This window comes from Meleagris gallopavo, chromosome 1 (assembly GCF_905368555.1).
Source record: "Meleagris gallopavo chromosome 1, MGAL_WU_HG_1.1, whole genome shotgun sequence".
Lineage (NCBI taxonomy): Eukaryota > Metazoa > Chordata > Aves > Galliformes > Phasianidae > Meleagris > Meleagris gallopavo.
The window spans coordinates 21,424,807-21,448,362 of record NC_139404.1 but is presented as its reverse complement, the minus strand read 5'-3'; the positions used below and the strand labels follow the sequence as shown (position 1 = coordinate 21,448,362).

Below are 23,556 nucleotides of genomic sequence, written 5' to 3'. Positions count from 1 at the left end.
CTTTATGTGACCAGGGCTGGGGTGATAGGTATTAACCCATCAATATCTGGGAAGTATAAGACTTTTTTATCTCACAATCTGATTTTCCATTCCATTGTGCTTCTTTTATGCTGGTCACCATCCCTGAGTGTTTCACTATTTAATGTAAAATAATTAAATTCTTGCCATAAACATTTCATTCATCAGTCTATTAAATGCTCCCATGTTAATAGATGAATGCTTTACAGAACTAGATTCAAAAGAGTCAGAAATAATATTAAAAAAGTAAGAAAAGCAAACACCAGGGAAATGCAAGTGTTCAGCACATCAGTGTCTCCAGAATGAAAAAAAAAAAAAGAGTGCAGTACTTCATCTTTAAAAAAATGCCCATCTTTAACAAAAGCAATCTTTTATCATGACATTTAATGCATTAACAAGCCATGCCCCTGACAGAACCACTGTCTCAGGCTGCAACAATGCAAACCTGTTAATGTGAGATTAGTTTAACAGATTTAGGAAACAAATAGCTGTCAGAAAGGTCTTCCAGCAGCAGAAGAGGCTCGATTACACTGGATACAAAGAAGCCCCACTGAATACAAGGCTGGAGAATGCTCCACTACACTACCAGAAGGGTGTATTCCCAACCACAGCATTATTGATCTCCAGGTTCTACATTATGCGGTGACATTTAAAACCTCTGTTTTTTCTTTTTTTTCCCCAGATTTCCCCCCCTTCCCCCCTCCTCCCCCAGTAAGATTCACATATTGAGGAAATATTTTAATGGAGAAGCACTACAACACTGAGGGATACAGAGTGCTTAACCTGGGAGAGAACGCCAGCAGATACCACACATAACCACTGCATGCTGGAGAGGAGACAGGCACCTTATGCCCAAGCCTGCTGGGGACTACTTCTGCTCCGGTATAGCCTTGCATTAAGCAAAACATGACAATTTAATATTCCAAAGTAATTTCTGTATTTATTTATGTAGAAAAAAAGTGCTTCTTCATATTCTACTGTTCTTTTCTGAAGTCCTTGAAACACACTGTGCTGTGACTGAAAAGAAACAATTGAGCGCAAGCAACATGACAGAGAAACAAAGAGGGAGTTTTATTCCCATTCTTTACAAATATTGGCACCTAAAAAAGAATAGTACAAATCAAATTGCGGAGATGGGAAAATGTATTTGAGGAGACAGGCACCATAGTGAAGAGATTTCGGTTTTACCTTTTCTCTTTGATACATTTCACAGTGATTTGAACGTAACCAGCAAGGTGAAGTCAATGAGAAGTTTAGAAAGAAGGGACTGTTCCCCTGTCCTAAAAAGTGATTGACATTCTTACAAAATTATTTTGAAAACTTACATATCATAGCAAGTCCTAAACAGAATCACTTACGTAAATTTAGGCCTCTGCTCAAACCAAACTGCTTCTGTTAGAGCTTAATTCAAAAATGAGAAACTCAAGTGCATTTTTATTCAGTTTCAGATGCTGCTGCTTTTCGGTTGAATTTTTTATGCGTTAAAACAGTGATGAAAAAGAAGGAATACTGCTTGCCAAGAAGATACAAAGATTGAACACATTAAATCCAGAATCTATAAAGAAAATAAAAATAGACTCCTTTCCAAAAGTTACAAGTTCCTTAACGTAGTTAGAGGCAGGTGTCACAAAGACTACATCTCTTACTGTTCATTTCAGAATACAAGTGCCTGTGGCTTTACTACAAAAAGCACTGTTTCAGTTATATTATTTAGCTAGTTATTTCTAAAATATAAGATAATTATAACAAATTCTGTTTCTTAGCACGTGCCTACATCTCAGCCCACTGCCCAGGGTATATATGAGACGACTTGCTAGCCCAGAGCAGTCTGCTTACTTCAGCCAAGAAGTGGGGTTAAACAAACTATGCTGGTATGGATGGACTCCTTTCTGTCTCCAATCCAGCTTGCTCCTAACCTCAGATTTTACCGTACCACAATGTTACTTGCAGTGTTGACATATCCCCATTTTAATAAGTTTGTGGACAGCAAGATACCATCACAAAACATTCTGTGGATCTCAAGAACAGCTTCAGCACTGTGAGCTGCTGGTGAATGGCAGTCTCTGTGAGAGCAGCATGATTTATAACCTGTATACACAGCCCCCGCAATTAATATTCATGCTGCATATCCCAGAATAAATAGGAGATGCCACTCTGATCCAAAGCCCTCAGAAATGTTAGGAAAGCTTTGCATTGACTGCAATGGGTTCTGGGTCAAGCCCCAAATGTCCAAGTGTGTTTGTATCTCTTTTTTTCTTTTTTTTTTTAAAAGAAGAAATCCACTCTCCACATTTTTCAGTCCCTCACATTTATTGTCAGCGAACCCCTGGCAAAAGAATGCCTTCCTTCTGCAGCAGGACTCACTGCTACCAGCAGAAGGTATATACACAGGCACTGAGGACACAACCTCAACGTAAAACCAGTAACAAATCAGAAAGAAATTTGATTTTGAAACGACACAAGACAAAATTTAGCAAGAAAGGAGATCTTCCTTCTCATGAAGTACAAAATAACTCAGGTTTTATATACTTTTAGGTCAAGAAGGAAAGTTTCAATGAGGCACACCGGATCTTTATAATATGTGTTAAAAATCCATTCATGTAAATCTAATGCCATTATAACCATCTTCCTTAAACACTCTAATTGTAGCCTCCAAGCATAAGTACATGAATGGCAAATTAAATAAGACCATTTAAATTATTTTATGCAAAGTAAAGATTTCGTACTTATTAAAGGAAGTTAATACTAGAGGTGATCCTTGTTGAATGTAGATTGACAAGGAAGTTAAAGAATAAAACCTCATTTATTTTTATGCTACTTTATAAGTTTTTTAAAGTCCAAGCTCTCTCACAATAGTGTACAGTAATTGGATTAAAACCACCTTCAAATGCTCTCCACCACATCTTTTACATTAAACATCCTGCAAAACCCACAATGTCTATATAGTCATTTTACAGTGATTATCAAAACAAACATGAAATTAAATAAAAGTGGACAGACACAGATCCTTCTCCCCAAATAAAGAAATCCTAGCACCATACAAAATATCATGATTTAAAACTAAGTACTAAGCTCTCCTTCCCTCCCTTTCTTTCATTTTAATAACCAGACAAATTATACAGCAGAGCATGACTGTTAGTATGCAGATTGGTTTCCAGAGTAGTTTTCAGTAATCAATTTTTTTTTTTTTTATACTTTTCTTCCAGATAGAAAAATATGAAGTTTCAGGGAAGAAAAGAAAGAAGAAAGAAAGAAAAAAGATACAAAAAAATGAAGCCCTAATGTCGATTAACAGTGAGTCCCCACAGAGGCGAAAGTAGACATCTCGCGGCGGATGGTGCTGAATGGGGAGAGCTCCAGCTCTGTGGTGTACTCATTGTCGTTGTCATCGCTTGTCACCGTTGAAGATTTCTGGATGCATTCATCACAGCAGCAACAGCAACACTCCATAAAGGCCCGGCTAAAAGGTTTACAGAGACAGAAAAGGAGGACTGGTGTAACACAGGATTTAAAGAACAAGAGAAACTGGCTAATGAGATGGAGGAGATCCATAGTCTGCCGAGAGACCCCTGTGGCCATGTAGGCAGTCACGATGTTGCAGATGTTTTCAGGAATTATGCAAAACCCATATAAAATGGTCAAAGCCACCACTGTGCAGTTCATCTGACTTTCCAGCTGAATTTGTCGCTTGTTCCCTCTTGTGCAAGCCTTTTCCGCCCTCCTGATTTTCCTTGCTGTCACCAGGGAGCAGGTAATAGTGAAAAGAGTCGGCAAACAAAAATAGCAGCCAAAGTACCACCAGAGTCTTGCCCCATCATACGTAAGAGCCAGCACATAGATGGTGTCAGGCAGTGCGGTAGAAATCTTCACCACGCAGCGCTCCCCGGGCGGGCTGCCGCTGTACTCGGGGTCCTCCTTGGTCAGCTGGCGCAGCACCACCTCCGGCAGTGCCAGCAGCAGGGCCCCCACCCAAATGACGGCCAGCTTGGCTGTCGTCGAGGTGCAGTTCTCAATCATCTCATAATACATCTGCACGTTGGTGGCAGCGCGGAACCGGTCGATGCAGAGTGCGCAAAGCGTGAACGTGGTGACTCCGAGGGAGGCCACCTGCAAAGGAGAAAAGGCAAGGGCAGTTAATACAGGAGCTGTCTGAGGAAAGAACAAGAAGGACTCCTACAAGGTTAGAGACCATTATGCCTCACAGAGAGGAAAAACTTCGCCTCTTTCAAAATCCACCTGGTCCACTAACAATGACAGTCTTCTTGAAGATGGAAGATGAAGTCCTGAATTTGCTCAGGCAGAGGAGAAAATTGTACATTGGATATTTTACCACTGAAGGAAGCGTATACTCTTTCACAGTAAAAGAGAGCTCAATACGCAATGTGAAGCACCAATTAAGTCTAGTTCTTTGACTGACAAAGGCAAAGCAAGACTTAGTTTTGGGGTATTGATGTAGAAAACAGTTGAGCACCATCAAAAGGAGCGTAACAGGTAGAACTTCGAACTTAGCTTCCAGCATTTGCTGAGCTACCATCCTACATGCTTTTCAAAGAATACATTCTTCTGCTGTGCTGTCTACAGATAATTATTTCAGCTTTGTATTATGCTGTCTTGGAGGTCCATGCCAGCACTCACACAACTCTGAGTGACATGAACATCGGGGAACTGACCCATGCTAAAAAACCCCTTCCTTCCCTCATTTTTCTGAGGAGTAGTTTTCTTACAGATCAGTTCCACCATAAGGACTGGAACTGAAGTCAAAAAGAGAAAGATGGGAGAGTCCTACTTCAGCAGAAGTTCAGTTATATCCTTTAACATGTTCACGAAACCTGTGAGGGATCATAGCATCAACACCTTAAAAATCTTCAAAATTTAGGAACCACTGTGGATTTAACAACCACTGAATGGAGTTGTGGACTTGCGCTCTTAAGTGAAATTTTGATGGGATGTGGGCTTATGAAGACATTCTGGGCTCCAAGTTCAAAAAGACTACATTGAAATCTTCAGACTCCCAAAGACTGTGCAAAAAAAAAAAAAAAAAAAAAAAAAAAAAAAAAAAAAGACTTCACTATAATAGTTAAGCTTTATTAATCTATCTTCAATATTTAATCTTGAAAAATGTCTCAGGAAAAACTAGGCATAATTTCATAGGAGACATCCTGGGCAACAGTATACTGAAAACCAGGAGAAATGGCACAAGTTTCATTTTGTATATTATTTAAAGATGAATTGGACAGACCTCTCAATTATATAAGGAGCAAGTAGAGAGCAATGAGTATGCTCTAGCTTTAGTAACCATAATTCTATGCATAAATAGAAATTTGTACTATCATGAAATATAATTTCCTATCATTTTATCCTGTTTATAATTAAATTTCCTGAAAACAAATTTGCAGGAAGACTATATACATTTTGTCCTAATCCTGTTTTGAATAAATTCAGCTTCAGTTCAAATTCAAAGCAGAACTCCCATTAACTTCAATCAGAGAAGGATTAGGTGCTCTGTTGCATTCTAATTCATTTATTTTCTTGGGTTTGTGTGCCTCTGTTATGCTGGAAATGTGTTGAAGCAAAACAAAAGAAACTGTTAAAATAATATTCCTAATAAATTTAAAGTATGTTTACTTTTATCATGAGTAAGCCACGTCTGTGCAATAACTGGGAAATTGAGGGTAATATTAAGCTGTTCACCATAATTTCTGTTACTCAAATTTGCTGTATAATGACATATTTAAGTTTCACGTTGGTACATTTCAAAAACACAACGACTTCCACACCAGTTTTGAATCATTCTTGTTTATGCATCTCTTGCAAAAAGTTCTGCAAAGATAAATAGCAGAATTACGTGCAATTATATGAATGCATTGTTAATTTCTAAAGTTTTAATTTTTCCAAAATTGAATATCAGTGAAAAATATTAGGATCTTGGGATCTGAACTGTCAAGCATTGCCTTAGTTGTCTAATTCTTTGAAGGAGCTTCCTAGAAGACAGAATGAAGATACAATATCTTATTAACTAACCTTCAATGGCAGGAATAATTTATAGTGACTAAATAGTACCGTAAACATTTTTAATGGGCAAGTCTATTGATACAGGGAGTTGGACCTGTTGGACAGTGTTCAAAGAAAGCTTGGTAAATACCAGCAAAAAATAAAAACAGCTTTAGAAAAAAAAAAAAAAAAAATCACAGCTATGAGGAAATCTTTAGGAACAGTGCTAACATTAGCTAATGAAAGATGATTTCCACACATCACTTCTGAGAGTCACATTTCCAAATCCAAGACTAGTGACTTTGTTTGAAAAACATTTGTGTGTGTGTCAAGTCTTGGATTTCCTTAGAGCGACAGAACCTTTCGCCACTATGTCTAGCTCAAATAACAGAAGGGTCTGGGACCAAGCTCTCAACAATTATGGGAGACGGGGAAATATTTGAGACTCAGAAATGAAGAGAGATTAAAATAAATCTTCAGAACAGAAGAAAATCTGCACTTATGTACATTAATATTTTCCTTCTCTGCTCTTGTTTTAATGCAGCAATGTGAGCATCTCCCCCCCCTTCCTAACACACACACTTTTATTGTTTCAGGAAACCATTACAAACGGGCAGTCATACAGTAGCTAAGACATTAAACTCTGCAGCTGTTAGGCTGGCCTAATGAAAGAAGACATGTCTACCATGAACAAACATAACCTACGGGGCTCCTGTCACATTAATTGACCAGAAACTTGGAGGCTTAAAACAGCGAAATAGAGCAAGAAAAAACAACTAAGAACATGGAAGTCAGCTTTGAAAATTCTCCCATGGATTCACTGATCAAACAAGATTAAAAAAAATTTAGTGCATCCCTGGAATACGCAATGTTTTCCTGTTTTCTGTAGATTAATGGAGTTAGAGATGACATAGGAAAACCTACTAAAAACAGCCAAACAGAAAAAACACTCCCAAGCAGATGAACAGGGATTCACTCCAGCTGACTTGCTGAAAGGTAGTGCAGCAATGTAAAGGGACTCTAATTACTTACCCCCCTTCATTCTCTCTGCAATGCAGATTATGATTAATAGCCAGCAAAATCAATGCTGCTGCTCTCCACCTATGTGGGCAAGAACTGGGGCACACATTCTGCATGTTCATACAGTTTCAGTTTATGGGTGTTTCTTCATAGCAGTCATACTAAAAATTAGGTTTAAGCTGAAAATGTGAAAGAAGCCACAGAAGTCTCCCTTCTTTATCTGTTACTTCATCCTGAAATAATCACAGAATAATGGTGATAAGGACAAATTAAAAGGACAAATTAACAAATCCTGAAACAGTGTAAAGCTGTACGGCGTTTAATGGTGCTCTTCTTGTTGTAACAGATGAATGTCTGAAACACAGTTGTAGCCTTAATTCCAACAATTCTGGCAAGAAATGAAGCAAGGCAAGGTTGAGTAAGACTCAGTAGCTTTAGACGGTCACTTAGTTGTCTGATTTATTTCCATGCAGTCCCTATGAAGATTCTCCTTCAGCCTCTCAACATTTGGGGTGACATCAGTTTACATTCTTCTCTTACTAGACGGTATCAAAAAGGTCCCCAGATATCTAACTGTGAATCTGCTCTCAGAAGGTGGGTGGGAAATAACCTCAACTGAGCTGAGCAGAGGACAGCTATGTAAGGGAATACCAGCCACAGCACACACACAAAAGAAGGCACTGCTGTTGCAAGAGACTCTTAATATTCTGGTTCCTTTGACAGTACTGACAGGGATGTTACTGGGCACAGCGGTGCTCCTTTGAGACACTGCATAAACCTTCAGTCATTAGCTCATCAGCTGTTAGTCAACTGTGTCAAAGCTCATTTGGGGAACTGAGGCCACAGAGAGCAACAGTAAACTCATGAAATGCTCAGCATAATTGCATCAGTTCTCTCCGTCCCTTCCAACGTTCCCCTTTCATGAGCTTTAACAATTACCAAAATGTTCCCAGGCCTTCCCTGGCCTGTCCTAGTTCTTCTCCTGGCTGTGGTCCCACAGCGTTTGGTCCCAGGAGCAAAGCCTCACTGCCTAGGAGAGCAGCAAGAGTTTTGCAGGCTGAGCAGTGCCAGTGCAAACAAGACTCTGAATTCTCTCTCACTAATACCTTTTGAAAAGATAAAGGTAACAAAAACAAAAACAAGATCAGAAAAGATGACTTGAGTGAAAAAGTTGAAGAACCACCAATTCTGTGAGTTAATTAAAAAAAAAAAAAAAGTCACTCAGTCTAGTCTAGTAAGGTGAAGTCCAAGAAGTGATATTGCTGTTATCTACAAATAAATCTGTGCAAAGATACAAAAGTTGCTTTAGCTGAAGGACAAATTAATATAACAGAATGGAAATCAACTAACCATGAGCAACTCAAGGAAATGAGAGTGACCACAAATCAACCAAAGCATGACGATGTGGAGCATGCCTTCTGATGGAGAACTGAGTGGAAACAGTGTAGGCTGAGTTTTATGGAGCCACACAGTTATAGCCAGATAGCCAGGGAGTTAGGAAAAATGGCTGCTTTTACCAGTTGAAGCTGGATTTTCTTTGTTACAAGGCAGTCCCCATCAGAAATACAGAAGCTAAACCGCAGAAAAGTTAGACAACCATGACTAGCTCAGCTATTTCTCAGCTCTGGGTGATACTACCTAAACTCCATCCATTCCTGTTATGTCACAAACCTTTTTTTTCCTTTTTTTTTTTTTTTTTTTTTTTTTTTTTTTTTAAATCAGAGTCATTACTGTCTATAGTCTTATTATGGCTGGTTCTACACCTAAATCAAAAGTCATTGCTTTAGAGTATGTTAATGCAGTACATCATGGTGACTTTTGGAAAGTCATCAGTTTTGCTTAAGATAAATAAACAAACTTAGCACTGACAATGTTTTTCTTGTACTACTTTACTCTTGCAGTAGGGAGTCCAATACTAAGACTGGACAAATACAACATAAGCAAGAATCTGGAAACTACTATCATGGAGATGTTCCAGACACATGGAAAAATGGGTACAATACTGCTATTTCCTTTCCAGTACTTTCAATATTCATATCAGGAAGGTATAAAGCACGTATGCTTTGTGTGCTTCCCACCCTTCTAAATTTTCTAAGAGCAGTATTCAGAATTAACTACCACGAGCAGTTCTTGAATTCTGTTGGAAATAAAAGCCAACCAGATTGTCAGGGCACTGGAAATAGCTATTAGACTATACCATATGCTGATGCAGAGGGCTGGGAAAAAAAAATAAAAATCACAAAACACATTTTTTTTGTCCATTTTTCTATTTGAAATCTACCCTGCACCATACAAGTAAATTAAATTTACTTTTTAGTATTAATATTATTTTAAGAAAAAAAAGAGCACTGTTCTCCACTGAGGATCACATTCTCACCACTCTACACAAGGGACATCTGTGCTAACTCCTAATATTAACAACATGGAGCTACTGCTAAAAACCTGCCTCTTCTTTGCAGGAAAAATCTGGTCATACGGAGAAATGACAGCCCTATGCTCATCCTACAGTCAGTGGTGCTGGGATGGCAGATGCTGTTTTTTTCTCTCCAAATATACGTAACTTAAATATTACTGACCTAATTTAAAACCTGGTCTGACACAAATTCATTTCCATGCTGAAAAACCACATGCAAAATTTAAGACAAGAGCAAAATTTTATGGACAATTTAAGACTCCCTAAGGACAAGGTTTGTAGAGGAGAGAAAGGTTGACAGAATAGCAGCTATCACCATGCTGATAATGCCCATGGGCACAGATATACTAGCACTTCTGTCTTAAAAAAAAATTTATTGTGTGATAAGTGCTGAAAGTATTCTGCTCAGTAAAAGACACATGTGCAGCTATCGCCCGGGAAACCTCCAGTATGAAGCTTTGAAACTGCAAATTTCTATGTGGATCTTCATCTGTGAAAGTCCAGAGGACTTTCTGGAGGTTTAAGAGACTGTAAGTCAAAGAAGAGATATAAAGATACAGAACAAACGGCTCAGATTGGACAGATTAATACATAACTTTTAAAAACTCCCATTACAAATTGGAAACTTAAAACAAGGATGTCTTCTGACAGCTTTGGAACAGGCAAAGAATGGCCCTCTTCCTTTGTGCTGTTCATTCACCTCTAGCAAATAAAAGAGAGAAATGGGAAAAAGCCTTACCTCAAAATTGCCCTCAAAGGGTCAGCTCCAAGGAAGGGAGAAAAAAAAAAAAAAGAGTAATTCATATTCCAGATCAAACCAATTCTCAGACTTTCAACTCAGAATACTAATACTGATAGCTTTTCTGGAATGGAAGTTACCCACCAGAAACCAGAGAATTCCACAAATTGATTGCCAGAATTGCACAAGACCATAAAATAGCCTCTGCAAACCCTTATTCCAGACTCTTCCCTTATCCTAAATCCCTACACCTCTGCAAGTAGTTTGTCTCAGTCTGACAATATAGAGTGTGATGTCTGCTTCCAACTACTGCCCTCCAGTTCACCAAATTCCTCGCATAACCTCTGAGATCAGAATGCACACCATTTCAGAAAGCTTCTTTTTAAAGCCTGAAAGACAGTTTCTAGTCCTGGTTGACACAATCCATTTGTCATCTTGGCAAGCTGCTTTGGGCTTTAGGAAAGTTACTTAACCTCTTCACTATCGGCTTCCAGGATTAAAGTAAAAAATAAAAATGCTGCTTTACAGGACTGTTACACTGAATAGATGTGAAACATATAGAAGCACAGTAAAACTATTAATTTTGTTTACATCCACACTTCAGGCTTAATTCAGAATCAAGAAAAATATAAAGCATTAATCTGTATTAGGTAAAAAGAAACTATATTCTATACTCCTATTTTTTTTTCTACTTCTGTTGCTGAAATGACTGGATATGTTTAAACAAGGACCAGCAGAATGTTGCAGATTGGCAGATCTTCTGGAAAGGGGATAAGCCAAAGTCGTTGCTTTTGTATCATTGCTTACCCTGTATCTCCTGATCCTGAATAACAGTGATCAAAGCATACGGAAGACAACTTACAGATAAACACTGTGCTGGAAAACACTTCAGACATGGCTACACAAAGCTAGACTTCTATCTGCAGAGAAGTCACAAAACATGAAGAACTGTGTAGAGAACTAAAATTGTACAGGAAAAGCACATCTCCACACATCCTTATGAGTAGAGCAGTTGCCACAATTTAGAATCATTGAATCATTAAAATCTGAAAAAAAAAAAAAAAAAAAAAATCACTGAGATCAACTAGTCCAATCGTCAACCCATTACCACCATGCTCACTAAAACATGTCCATCAGTGCCTTTTCTTGAACACTTCCAGGGACAGTGACTCAACCACCTCCTGGGCAGTCTCTGCCAACAATTCACCACTCTTTCAGAGAATAATTTTTTCTTAATATCCAACCTGAACCTCCCTGGCACAACTTAAGGTCATTGCTTCTCATCCTATCCATAGTTACATGGGAGAAGAGGCTGACCCCCACCTCACCACAACCTCCTTTCAAGTAGTTGTAGAGAGAAATAAGGTCTCCTCTTCTCCAGAGAAAAGAATCCCACAGTGCTTGTCTTCCTGGTACTTCATCAGCTTAGCTGTCTTTCTTTGGACACCCATTTTTTCTACCTTTCTTCTCAATCAGTGCTTTCAAATTTACTCTACCAAAACAGTATCAGCACCAGAGCCTAGTAAAGTTGTTGGTGGAGATAATTTCATCGACTTCAACCATCTTCATCAACTAAAGACGATGCACTGAAGAACTGACTCACTCAAGTTCCTCCTTGATCATGTGTACATTATTCCTTATGCAACTAGAGCCGGGACATAGTCTTAAAGTATAGTTACAAGTGACTAAACTGTGATAAAATATCACAGAATCATAGAACGGCTTGGGTTGAAAGGGATCTCAAGGATCATCAAGCTCCAACGCCCCTGCCACATGCAGGGCCGCCCTGTCCACTTTTAATACTAGACCAGGCTGCCCAAAATCCCATCCAATCTGGCCTTGAACACCTCCAGGGACAGGGCATCCACAACCTCTCTGGATTTGAATCATGCAGCTTAAATGTATTTGGTCACAGCAATTCTTCAGTAAGCATGAGAAAACTGCCTTTAAAATTAAATGCTTTGAAAATTTCCACTACTGAAAGCTCAACATTTGCCTATTCAAATGTACTTGAAAGTACTGTAAAACATTTTCCTCAGAGTTTGTGCATATATGTTATCACTGGCAACAGATGTTTTGTTGAAATTCTGTACAATACCCATTGAACAGCACAAATAAAAGAACAATTGGCCACAGGAGGCTAAACACTCAACAATACTCAAGGTTCCTCATTTAATTGAAACTTCCGAGCATAATTCAAAGCAGGCTTGAGTTATGTTAAAATGAAGTGATCACCACACTACTTCCCCTAAAAAAAAAATCAGCTGTCCCCCATTGCCCAGATCTGTGCAGTTGTGATAGTACAAGAGGGTTCAGCTCAACAAGGCTCCCTGGCGTTTGAAAGGGAAATGGTGTGTCTGGATCTACAGCTTTGGTAGAGACATGTAGGTCTCTGAGCACATGAGAAGAGCTGACATACAAAAAAAGAGGTGCAGCAAATGAATGAAGATACTAAAAAGAACAAAATATAGGGTTACCTTAAAAGAAAAAACAGACAACAGCTTAAAATGTGTCCATCTCCAGGACAATACTAGTAGTATTCCACAAAGGTCTGGAAAGTTCCTCTGAAGGCAACTGTCTACAACTTCCTTCTCAAGAAGCTGATTCCACTCCCATTGCATGAGAACAGCATGAGCCTGCCCACGTGTTTTGCACTGGGGAAGGCAGTGTCTGCCATCTGGCTGTATGATGGCACAGCTCGTGGAGCTGTGGCTGCTCAGGGGACAGATCTGCTCCACATCTGCAGCGTTCCCAGTGGTGTCAGCACTGATGGTAATGCCCGTGAGTTTGGAACTGCACTGAGAAAGTGGCAGACGTTGGCTCTAATTCCTACCTCTGTCTCCACAGGGTCAAATCATAGCATCATAGAAATGTTTTAGTTGGAAGGGACCTTTAAAGGTCATCTAGTCCAATTCCCCTGCAACGAGAAGTGTTTTCTTCTACTTACTGCTCCCAGGGTGACAAATATACTTTACATTTGTATTATACTTAATGACTAATGAACAAAACATATACAATTCTGGGAGTGACGTGGTACATCAAGGCTCTCATCTGTTCAGTTGTCTGCCTCAGATACAAATTAATTAAATTTCCTCTGGAAAGAGAAGAATAGCTGCGCTTTTAGACCATAGTAATGACAAAGCCTCATACAGACACTATTGGGCTGGTCCATCATCAGTGGATGGCTGACAGTTCTTGAATAAAAGTTCAGCTGTGGGCATCTGAGGAACTTAAAAGTGAAAACTAAGATGTCATTAGAGAATAAAGAGGGGTTAGCAGCTGCCCGATGCCTTCAGGAGTACAGTTATATTTGACAGCTACATTTCAGCTCAGGTAATTCAGAAGGGTCGGGGGGAGGGAGGGAGGAGGGGAGGAAGTGCTAAAATACTAAACTTAGACAGCTACTTTAAATAAAGTGGTTACACTTGAACTGAAGCAGGAACTACTCATCTACTGGATAACATGGCAGCCCAAGAACTGGATCCAGAGCACTCAGAAGCTCCTGCCCAAAGCTCCTATCAGCATTCTCAACAAATACGTATTTCTTCCTTCACTTCTTCCCAAACACAGGTCAATGCAGTGTACTTTCCAGATCACGCCAGAGATGCACTACCAGCCTCAGTTCCTCTGAGTACAGCACAGCTCCACTCTTTGTCCAGTGCTGCAAGTAACAGAGTGCATCACACAGAACAGAAGTGATAGCAGCATAGCAGCTGCATACTCTTTCTGAAGACTTTCTTAAAACTATCAGTTGGCAGCTGTACCAACAGACTGACATTCTCTGTATTAATAACAAGGTTATTTTTCTTCCCTTTTTCACACCACTAATATCACATTTGTACTACAAGCGAATCAACAGTTACTTCCTCAGCTTCCACTTAAAGAATAATGCTGAGCAGAAGGATCTGGGCAAAGAGCAGAGGCAGCCAGCATTCCGGGTTCACATTCCACCTCACCCCTCAGCTCCAGCACACGAATCCAACCCTCCTCCAACCTATCCCAAGTCACTCTCAGAATCATTTCACTTTAAGAAAAAAAAAAAAAAGTAAGAAAGAAAGACTAATACTTGAAATCAAACGTTGCGAGCACTCCTCGCCTTTTCAGCACCATGAGGAGCTATAAAAGTTTGGCAGAACTCGCACGAGGGGATGCGCTCAGCCGGAGGTACGGGGATCCCGGCGCTGCCGCCCGGCTGACCGCGGGATGCCCCCGGTGCACGGGATCCCGCGCTACGACACGAGGGTTGCCCGGGGTCCGCTCCCCCCGCCGTTACCTCGATGTAAGGGACGATTTTGCAGGAGAAGTCCTCTAGGAGCCACTTCTTGGTAAGCTCCTGGAAGATGACCAGCGGCAGGCAGAAGAAGACGATGAGGAAGTCCCAGAAGGCCAGGTTGGCCAGCAGGGAGTTGGAGATGCTCCGCATGTAGTAGTTGTGGCAGACGATGCACATCACTGCCATGTTGCCCATGATGCCGATGCCGAAGATCACCACGGAGAGGCACATGACGGCGTAGGCGCCGTACGACTCCTCTGTCAGCGGATAGAAGGGGTTCCGGAGCCGGGCTCGGCGCCCCGTACCGTTGCCGCGGCCCCCGGCGGCGCTCTCGCCGCGGGCAGAGCCGTTCAGCGGCAGCCACCGGGGACCGCTCCCCGCCGCCGCCCCGACCCCGCTCTCGCTGCTCCGCGCCCGCCGCCGCCCGGGCTCCGCCTCGGCCCCGCGCCCGGGCACGGCGGCGGCGGCGCGGCGGCCAGGGGGGGCGAGCGGCGTCGGGGTCGGCGCCGAGCGGGAGCGCTGCGGAGGCGCCGGCAGCGCGGAGCCGGCTGCGGTGAGCAGGGAGCAGGCGGCCCAGGCGCCCAGCACCGGGCAAAGCAGGGCGAGGGGAGCGCGGAGCGACCGCATGGCCGGAAGGCGGCGGGTCTCAGCCGCTGCCCCTCGGCTCGGCGGGGCTGGCGGCGGGGGGCATGCCCGCACGCGGAGCCGTGCTTCTCGCCGCGCTTCTCGCCGCCTCCCGGGGCAGAGCCCGAAAGTTGTGCCGCCGCCTCCGCCGCGCGGAGTTAATGTAGCGCGTGCGGAGCCGGGAGGACCCCCCCCGGCGCTCCGCCCTTCCGCGGGACCGCTGCCGCCCCGCCGCGTGCCGCCTATTTACATCCTTCCTCGGGCAGCGCGGCTGTCGGTGGGGAGAAGTCCCGCGGGAACGCCGCCCCTACGCGGGTGAGCGCGGCCACCGGCTCCTCCCGGAGAGAACGGGTTGCCGCGCGGAGCGCAGCGTGTTTGAGCGCTTTGCCAAACTCCGGCCGGCGGCGAGCACCGCGCCCGGAGTGGGCGCAGTCCCGGGACCGACCCCTGTGGGATGCTACCGACTCCGGCTGCAGCGAGAGGGCGGCGTCCGCGGCGCCGCGCGGGAGTTGCGGGGCGCTGGGCTGCGGGGCGCTCCCGGCTCAGCCCGTTGCCGCTCAGTCCCGCTCTTCCCAGCCCGGCTCGGCGCAGCGGCGGCCGGGGGCGCGCCGGGGAGGCGGGCGAGCAGCGCGGCGGCCTCGCAGTGCGCAAGCGCCGCCCGGCGGCGCGGTGGGAGCGCTCCGACTCCGGCCGTGGCCGCGGCGCCGCCCGGCGGGTCCGGCTCCGATCGGTGAGGGAAGCTGGCGAGAGGGACCGAAAGCATCACCCTTATGACTGGACAGCGCCGGAGGCATCCCCGGATGGTGCTGGGGCCCACGAAGGCTGCTCTGTTTATTTGTTTTGTTTTGTTTGTTTGTTTTCCTGTTTTGAGCATTTTTAAGCGTTTTTGGTTTTTTTTTGTTTATTGGCTTTGTTCAGTCTGATAGACTTTACAGCTCTTCCTTCTTGCTTCCCCGATTTTTATATTATTCAAGCGATTTTTAGCTTAACTAAGTTGGATACACCACCTATTTCCCTGTAAGTAACCTGAAGGACTCTCTCTCTCTCGTTTCCATCTTTAAGAGGCTCTGTGTAGCTCCTTCCCACCACCTTTAAAAGTTTTACACTCTTCTTATGAAGCACTTTGAGAAGTATTCTTGTTCCCCCTTGAGCTGAAGCTGTTCTGTTAGGAGATCAGTAAGCAGCTGGAGCTGTGCTTCGTGGCTGTGCATATAACAGAGCTGTGGGCTCCTCTTGTAGGCGAGTGTTGTGACCTTGTGCACAAGGAGTGTGTTTGCAGGCTTTTTGTCTTAATGACCAACAAGGAAAATGTCAGTCTGCAGTGACAGAAAATCAGAAAATACATGCTGCACACACACAGAGCCAACCTGCCAGATGCAATCAGAGACACGTTGCTGCTGCTTTGTCGCGGTGGGGCACAGGCAAGCTGTAGTGCCCAAAGTGTTCTTTGTATGGCTTGTTTCTTATAATTTATTTCACTGAATTACAGAATCGTTTGAGTTGAAAGGAATCCCTGAAGGTCATCTAGTCCAACCACTCTGCAATGAACAGGGACACCTACAGCTACATCAGATTGCTCCGAGTCCCCTCCAGCCTGGCCTTGAATATCTCCAAGGGTAGGGCATTCACCACCTCTCTGGGCAACCTGCCTCACCACCCTTATTAAAAAACACTTTCCTTATATCCAATCTAAATCTCTCCTCTTTTAGTTTGAAACCATTTCCCTTTGTCCTGTCACAGCAGATCCTGCTAAAGAGTCTGCCCAGTTTTTTCTTAGAGCCCCCCTATAGGTATTGAAAGGCCACTCTCAAATCCCCATGGAGCTTTCTGTTCTCCATGCTGAACATCCCCATCTCTTTCGGCCTGTCCTCGTAGGGGAGTGTTCCAGGTGATGTTGCACCAGCACAGAGCAGAGGGCAGGATCACTTCCCTCAACCTGCTGGCCGCTGTTTTTGACACAGCCCGGGATCCGGTTGGCTTTCTGGGCTGGACAAACACGAACCCACCCAAGTGGCAGAAGGGAAGCATTGCATCAAGGCACTCGCTGGACTGACTTTGCCTTCAACAGTGGGTGAAGTGCCTGAGATCAGATATTGCATGGAACATCTGACATATCTGATGCAAATAACTGTCTGAAGGTGTCCCTGAACACTGTCTACCCCAGAAGGACGAAAGAGTGGCTACAAGGAGTGAATCTTGTCCCACTCTGAGGATCAGCGCCTTTCCATGGCTGTCAAACAGAAAGCTCTCAGGACCCAGGCTCACACATGGAGTTGGAGTTGGAGTTGGAATGTAACTGTGGGCAGCCTGAGATGTTTCTAAGTATGTGGAAACAGGTGTAGTATATTTGGCACTGCTGCATGGAATGCTCCTCAATATAAATTATGCTATTATTCTTCCTTAGCAGTGTGTCATCTCATGGACTTTAATGGCCAAGATAATAAATAATATTTTTTATCTGACATGAGTGCCTTTGAATAGAAAAAGAGCAGGAAAATGAGGGAATGGTAAATATATTTTACCTTTTTTTTTCTTTTTTTTTTCTCCCATTTGATTCTTTGGAGCTCAGCTGGTGTATAAAAGGAGTTAATGATGCTAATGAGCTCACATTTACTGCGCCTTTCTTCCTCAACAGTCCCAAAGGGCATTACAAGCAGATATGATAAATTCACTTCTTGTTCTTAAAGGATACCGAGGAGTATTGCTCCTGGCTTTGTATGGAGAAGCAGACAGCAGTCAGCAGATGCACTGCCCTTCTTCATATTCCTGGAAGAGCTATGCATCCTGAAGAAGAAGGTTAAGCAGCACTCGGTTTACATCAGTGATCCTTTAATGGTGAAATAAGAACTGAGTCCTGCATCAGTTTCCCACTGTCAGCAGTCTGCCTGTTTATAACAGAGACAATTGATTTCTAAACACAAAAAAGGTCCCATAAATTATTGTTCTCTGCTTACAGTTTTGTCACATTTCTCTTATTTCATTAACTATTTGGATTGTTACAAAGAGCAGCACTGGCCAAATATATATATATATATATATATGTATATATATATCGTGTTTTGTAGCTTGTGGCCATGCAGCCCTGCTTGGAACAGAGAAGCTTGTCTTATTTGTATGGAATGATGAAAGAGCTTTTCTGCACTTTTGCTTTGCTGAAACCTTTACATAAAAGGGTGTCAGAAGAATGATATTCCCCAGTGGTTTCCTACCTCATTGGGTCACAGTTCTGTGCGGATTTAGGACTGGCAGATGGCCTCTGCACCTCACTGCGATGACTTCATTCTGCTGTCTGCAAAGGTCTCCCTTCGTTGCCTCTAAACAGTTACTTTGCTGTCAGAATGGTCCCCTGTTTACTACTGCTACCCTATTCGGTGCTGAAAGTCAGCATCTGAAGCTTTGGCTTTCCCAGTTTCTTTCATCTCAAACATTCAATTACAAATTTGCTGCAATCTGTATAATTTGTTTGTTTGTTTATCTGTGTTTTCATTTGTTTGTTTTGCATATATCTTTATTCCTTCAGATCAGTTAGCTATTTCCTGCAGTGAGATCTTCCTCCAGGACAAAGCTCTGCTCTGTCATGATGCCGCCTCCAGTTCCGTCAGCTTTCACAGCTCAGAGTGTGCACTGCTGCTGAAGGAGCTGTGAAGCATTGACAGCCCTTCCCACCAATTCATGCATCAGCCTGGAAACAGCCTTGAGAGCCACCAGCAGACAATTAGATTCATAACATGTTGAAGGAAACAGCAACAGCTTTTTTTTCTGTTAGATAGAGAAATGAAAACTAAAATTTGAGATGTTTTTGCAGCCGAAGTTGGTTATAGGAAAACCAATAAATGTGTTCCTACATAAAAGAGAAAAAGAACAGAATTTGAAAAATTTCCAAGTCTACATTCTTCTTGTTGGTTTTCCATGACATTTTAAGTATTATAAAGAAATCAATATGCTTTCAATGCTTCAGTGTGATTTTTTGTTTGACTTCCCCTATAGCCATTAACAGAATACGTGATACTGCAGTACTCCCAGCCTGAGCATGTTGTGGTGCTGCACAGGAAGGGATGAGTGTTGCCTTTTTTTAGTCCTCCTCAGCGCTGCTATGCAACAGTTCATCAATGAAGAAGGAAAAGAGCAAATAATCAAAAATAATTTCTATTCTTGTTTGGTTTTAAACTACAGTGTGCTTGGCTGCCTCACACTACACCCTCTTTCAATATTTAGGCAAATACAGTAGGACAAAATTTCTCCTTGCATTCAATAAACTGATCTGTTGACACCATCTTCTTACAGCTCCCTGAGTTTTCATATGTATCACCTGATCAGAAAAAACTGAGTTCAGAGAGAACATAGTTTCTGTGATCCAGTACTATTTCAGGCAGACCCAAATCCCCCAGTCAATGGAAAGCTTTTACTGTTGAACTTCGTTGCTTATATGGCTGAACCATGCTCAGTAAATAAATGTTGGAAAGGTTGAAGACGAAATTCAAAAAGAAAATCAAAGTTTGATGATAAAAGTGGGAACTTTTTTGTAATTACTGTTGTGATTCTGCATTTATTGAGGTCCATTAGGAAAGCTTATGATGGCTCTCGAGTACAGATTGCTATTTCTGACTTGCTTCACATTTAAAATTATAATACTCTCCCTTCTAACCTTTCTCTCCCTCTGAAGCTTGAGTTCTGCTTTCAAAGGTAAGCAGTGGATGCTCACATAGACCAAAGTGATTTGCTTTTAAGGTTATCCTCGTTTTGAAACATAATTTCCAGCAGCCCTTCTGTTATTATTAGCGATAAAAAGACAAGTGATCTATATCACATGGAAAACTAAAATGTGATTGATACTTGCATTACTGCTTTTCTGTTCTGTTTTATTCAAAAGGCAGAGCAATATATAGAATATCTAGCAACATTGATTGTTGGAGACAGAAGAAGTCAATATTTTTTTAAAGGTGAATTACTTGGAGAACAGGTTAGGAATATAGCATGAACCTGGGAGAAATGAGTAGCTATTATTAGTGAATGTCCTTGAGAGACCATGGATGAAGCCATGGAGAAGGCAAAGCCACAAGTCATGCCCATCCACATCAAATCATTTTATTTCAGGGTCTTATGTTTGGCATCATCCCTATTATCTGTGATCATCTTCACAAGTTTCTATATATAATAGTATATATAGTATTCAAGCAGATAAAAGATCTCACTAATCAATGGTGCTAGAGGTAAGATATAAAGATTTTTTTTTCATTGTCTGAAATTCAAATTTGGGAAAAGAATAAAACCTTTCCTATTTCACCTATTATTCAAGATTTTAATTACAGACGTTAAGAAATGTAAAGGGGCAATGAAGGTCTTATGAATGCTTGTTAAACCTTTACAGACTTTTCAAATGCTAGCTGGCATTAGCTTTCAACATCACTGATTTTCTGCAATATTCACCATAGTGAAATTCTTTTGATCATTGCATTTCAGAAAATTCTTAGATGGTTTATGCTTGTTTTGCAACATGATTTATACAAAATATTTTTTCCTATTCTTTCTGATCTTTTTACTTTTGTAATATAGAAAAATAGCCATGGTGCTCCTCTTCTTTTTCATTTCCAAGTTTGAATATTTCATCTCATTTGGATTGGCACATTGACACAAACTGATGTTCAGTGCTCCAAGTCACTCCGTATTTGTGATATAGATAATTGTCAGGAACATTGCTCCAGTCATTGCTTGTACTAGTTTATTATTTAATCAAAATCTAAAGTTCAAAGGAAATTAAAAATCATGAACAGTATGGGCTTCTAAGAACTGAATTAAGAATGGATTTGCTACGTGGGAAGCCATAGCAAATGTTTCAGAGCTGATATGGGAAACCCAATGGAAGACTGAAATCTCCATTATTGCCAGTGCTGGGAAATTCCAAGTAATGGCAGTAGTTCATAGGTTCAAAAGATTTTGGAAGCACTGTTATGCTTAGGATGGCCCTGAGTGCCTAATATATCTTCCCAACACCTGCATCCCAGTCCAGATGGAGACAGCGGTGGTCAACTCTTGCATTTCCCCATGAGACAAAGAAGAGATGGCACGTTGTTATCAAGAGTTGGGTATCATTTTCTACATTTGATTACCATTTTTTTTCATGTCTCAGGTTGGCAGAGGCAGTTGAATGACATCTCAGAAGTTGGTTTTTAACAGCCAGTACAGCTCTAAAGCAAAACGGAGACAATGAGGAAAAGAGGGACAAGAGTCAAGAAGGCTTTCAGAAAAAAAAGGGAAAAGAAAAGAAAAAAGAAAAAAAGTAATCAGTGAGGAAGTGGTAATTCTCTGGAGAGAATATGAGAAAAGAAGGGCAGCCTAAAGAACAAAACGGTGTGAGATCCTCCAGGGGAGGTGTAGACTCAGCTTGACGCCTTCAGAGCGGAGAGGAGAAAATCTGATGCTAGACTCTTGTTATCTTTCAGTGTTGTGGTCTCCTTCACCTCACACCATGTGTGGCCCTTGGGCTTATTCTCAAGTTTGAAATGCCAGAATGTATTTGCTTGTAAACACTTAAAACCTTGTGTTGGCTCCATGTGCTGAGGATTTTCTCCCTGTTCCTCATGAAATTACTGAACATGCTGCCTAAACATACATTCACTTTTGTGTCTAATGAAGTGCACTTCAAACCTTCATATGTATGCTGCTCTTCATTCCTATTGCTAAGCCTGGGTCACTGCTTTGCCCATATGAGATATTTGTTTTTCTGCAGTGGACTGTCCTTTCACTAATGAAGTAGACTTATGCTGTCTTCTCACTCTAATTTTTTCTTTTTTTTTTTTTTGAGTTAGACCCTGGTTTGTTATTTTCTGCCTGCTTTTCTGCTCAGTTTAGAGTTTCTCCAGCTGTAATTTCATCTGCGGAACTCATTCACATGTTATTTACCTTTCCTTCCAGCTTACTAATGAAGTTATTACAACAAGAAACAACTTTATACCTTGCAGTAGACCCACTGCACACCTCCCAACAACACAGTGCAACCCACTGCCATTTCTCATCAGCCTGACTTTGTGATCCTTCAACCTGTTTTCAATTTACATGACAGTGCTTATGTCCAAAGCAATTTGAATTCATTTTGGGAGATTTAGTGAGACTGTATTAAATCTTTTATTAAAATCATGCTGTGTATCCTTCATCCAGGATTTCTGCAGTTCTATCAAAAAAGCAATCACGTTTCCTTGGCACGACATGTTCCTTATGAACCCATGCTGCTTATTGTTTATAGTTCCATTATCCTTTGAATGTTTAGTAAAGTGTTTTGTTGTTTTTTTTCTGCTTATTTTCTTTTTCCCCTCAGCACTTGTTCTGTTCTTTCTCAAAACAAAGTATGCTTGGAATTAGACTCCATGTTTAGTAAACTACTCTTCTTTTCTTTGTTGATGTTTGAGGCTATACTTACTATATTATGTAACTTTTCAGAAATAATTTTCAAGAGCTTTGTATTTTCATGTGCACTCAGGGATGTCTTTAACTTGGGCTGTTTGGATGGATGCTGCTGTTTTCTTTATTTCTGCACTACGAATAGCAAATTTCTACTTTTTCCATCAACCTTCTGCTTTCAATAAGGACGAATAATAAATAAATGCATGTGGAAATTATGAGTTTTGCTTGCCCTTCCCATACTAAAGTAGCCCTACTTTGAGACGTTTGCATTTATTTTATATGTTTTACCAACCCCCTTAGGTATCATAAACTTATTGGATTTATTCTGAAAGCTGTTGAGCATTTTGACCTCAGTCTAACAAAACATACAAGAATATATTTACTTCTAATCACCAAAGTCATCAGCTTTCTTTGGAAATCTTCACAGATTCAGGTTAAGCACTAGATTTTATGCTTTGCTCTTGCTCATACAAATCCTCTTCTACAGTTCATCTTCTCCCTGAATACTAGCCCACTCTGTATATTTTGTTTGCTTTCTTCTTTACAAGTAAATACATTGCCTTGGGGAGATGAGTAATTTAGAGATCTATGATATCTCATACACATTCTCCCTTTTGTGTCCTCTTTGTTCTAAGTTACCCTCAGATCCAATGTGTTATATATAGTTGGTGAGAATATTCCCAATCAGAGCAATTAATTTGGATCAGTCCCTTAGCTGTCAAATTTCATATCTTGTTTTAACTTCTGGTCCTCTTTTCTATTCCTTTCTCTTTCTCTCTCCCTCTCTTTTTCCTCCTGTCTCTCTGGTTTTATATTCCACAGGAAATTGATAGCTTCTGAAGGTTTGCAATTATTCCTACTAGAGAGCTACTAACTGCATCTCAGCAGCTCGAGTGTTACTTACAGTGCATTTTCATGTTACGCCTTTATGAGGGACACATCTATTACCTCTTTTAGAGGTAGCTTGATTTGCTTGATTTTCTATATTTGCACAATTTTCTGTATTTGTTTCACAGCCAAAAATTCTCTCCTTCCTTAGCACTGATAGAATTCATCACCATCTCTTAAAAAGGACATAGT

General features: G+C 41.6%; 1 protein-coding gene across 1 annotated transcript; it reads right to left on the bottom strand.

Moving 5' to 3' along the window:
* Positions 1 to 1,065: 1,065 nt before the first annotated feature.
* On the bottom strand, positions 1,066 to 15,081 carry GPR37 (G protein-coupled receptor 37). Its single transcript, XM_019611166.2, has 2 exons — positions 14,455 to 15,081; positions 1,066 to 4,125 (listed from the first exon to the last, which is right to left on the bottom strand). The coding sequence occupies exons 1-2, from the start codon at positions 15,079 to 15,081 to the stop codon at positions 3,307 to 3,309; spliced, it is 1,446 nt and encodes a 481-aa protein (XP_019466711.2). The 3' UTR covers positions 1,066 to 3,306.
* Positions 15,082 to 23,556: the final 8,475 nt, after the last annotated feature.

Bases quoted from the DNA above. Each gene is read 5' to 3' on its own strand.
- GPR37 (XM_019611166.2), bottom strand. From the start codon at position 15,081: ATGCGGTCGCTCCGCGCTCCCCTCGCCCTGCTTTGCCCGGTGCTGGGC. The intron at 4,126-14,454 runs GTAACGGCGGGG...TCTCCTTTGCAG, and splicing joins AAATCGTCCCTTACATCGAG to GTGGCCTCCCTCGGAGTCAC.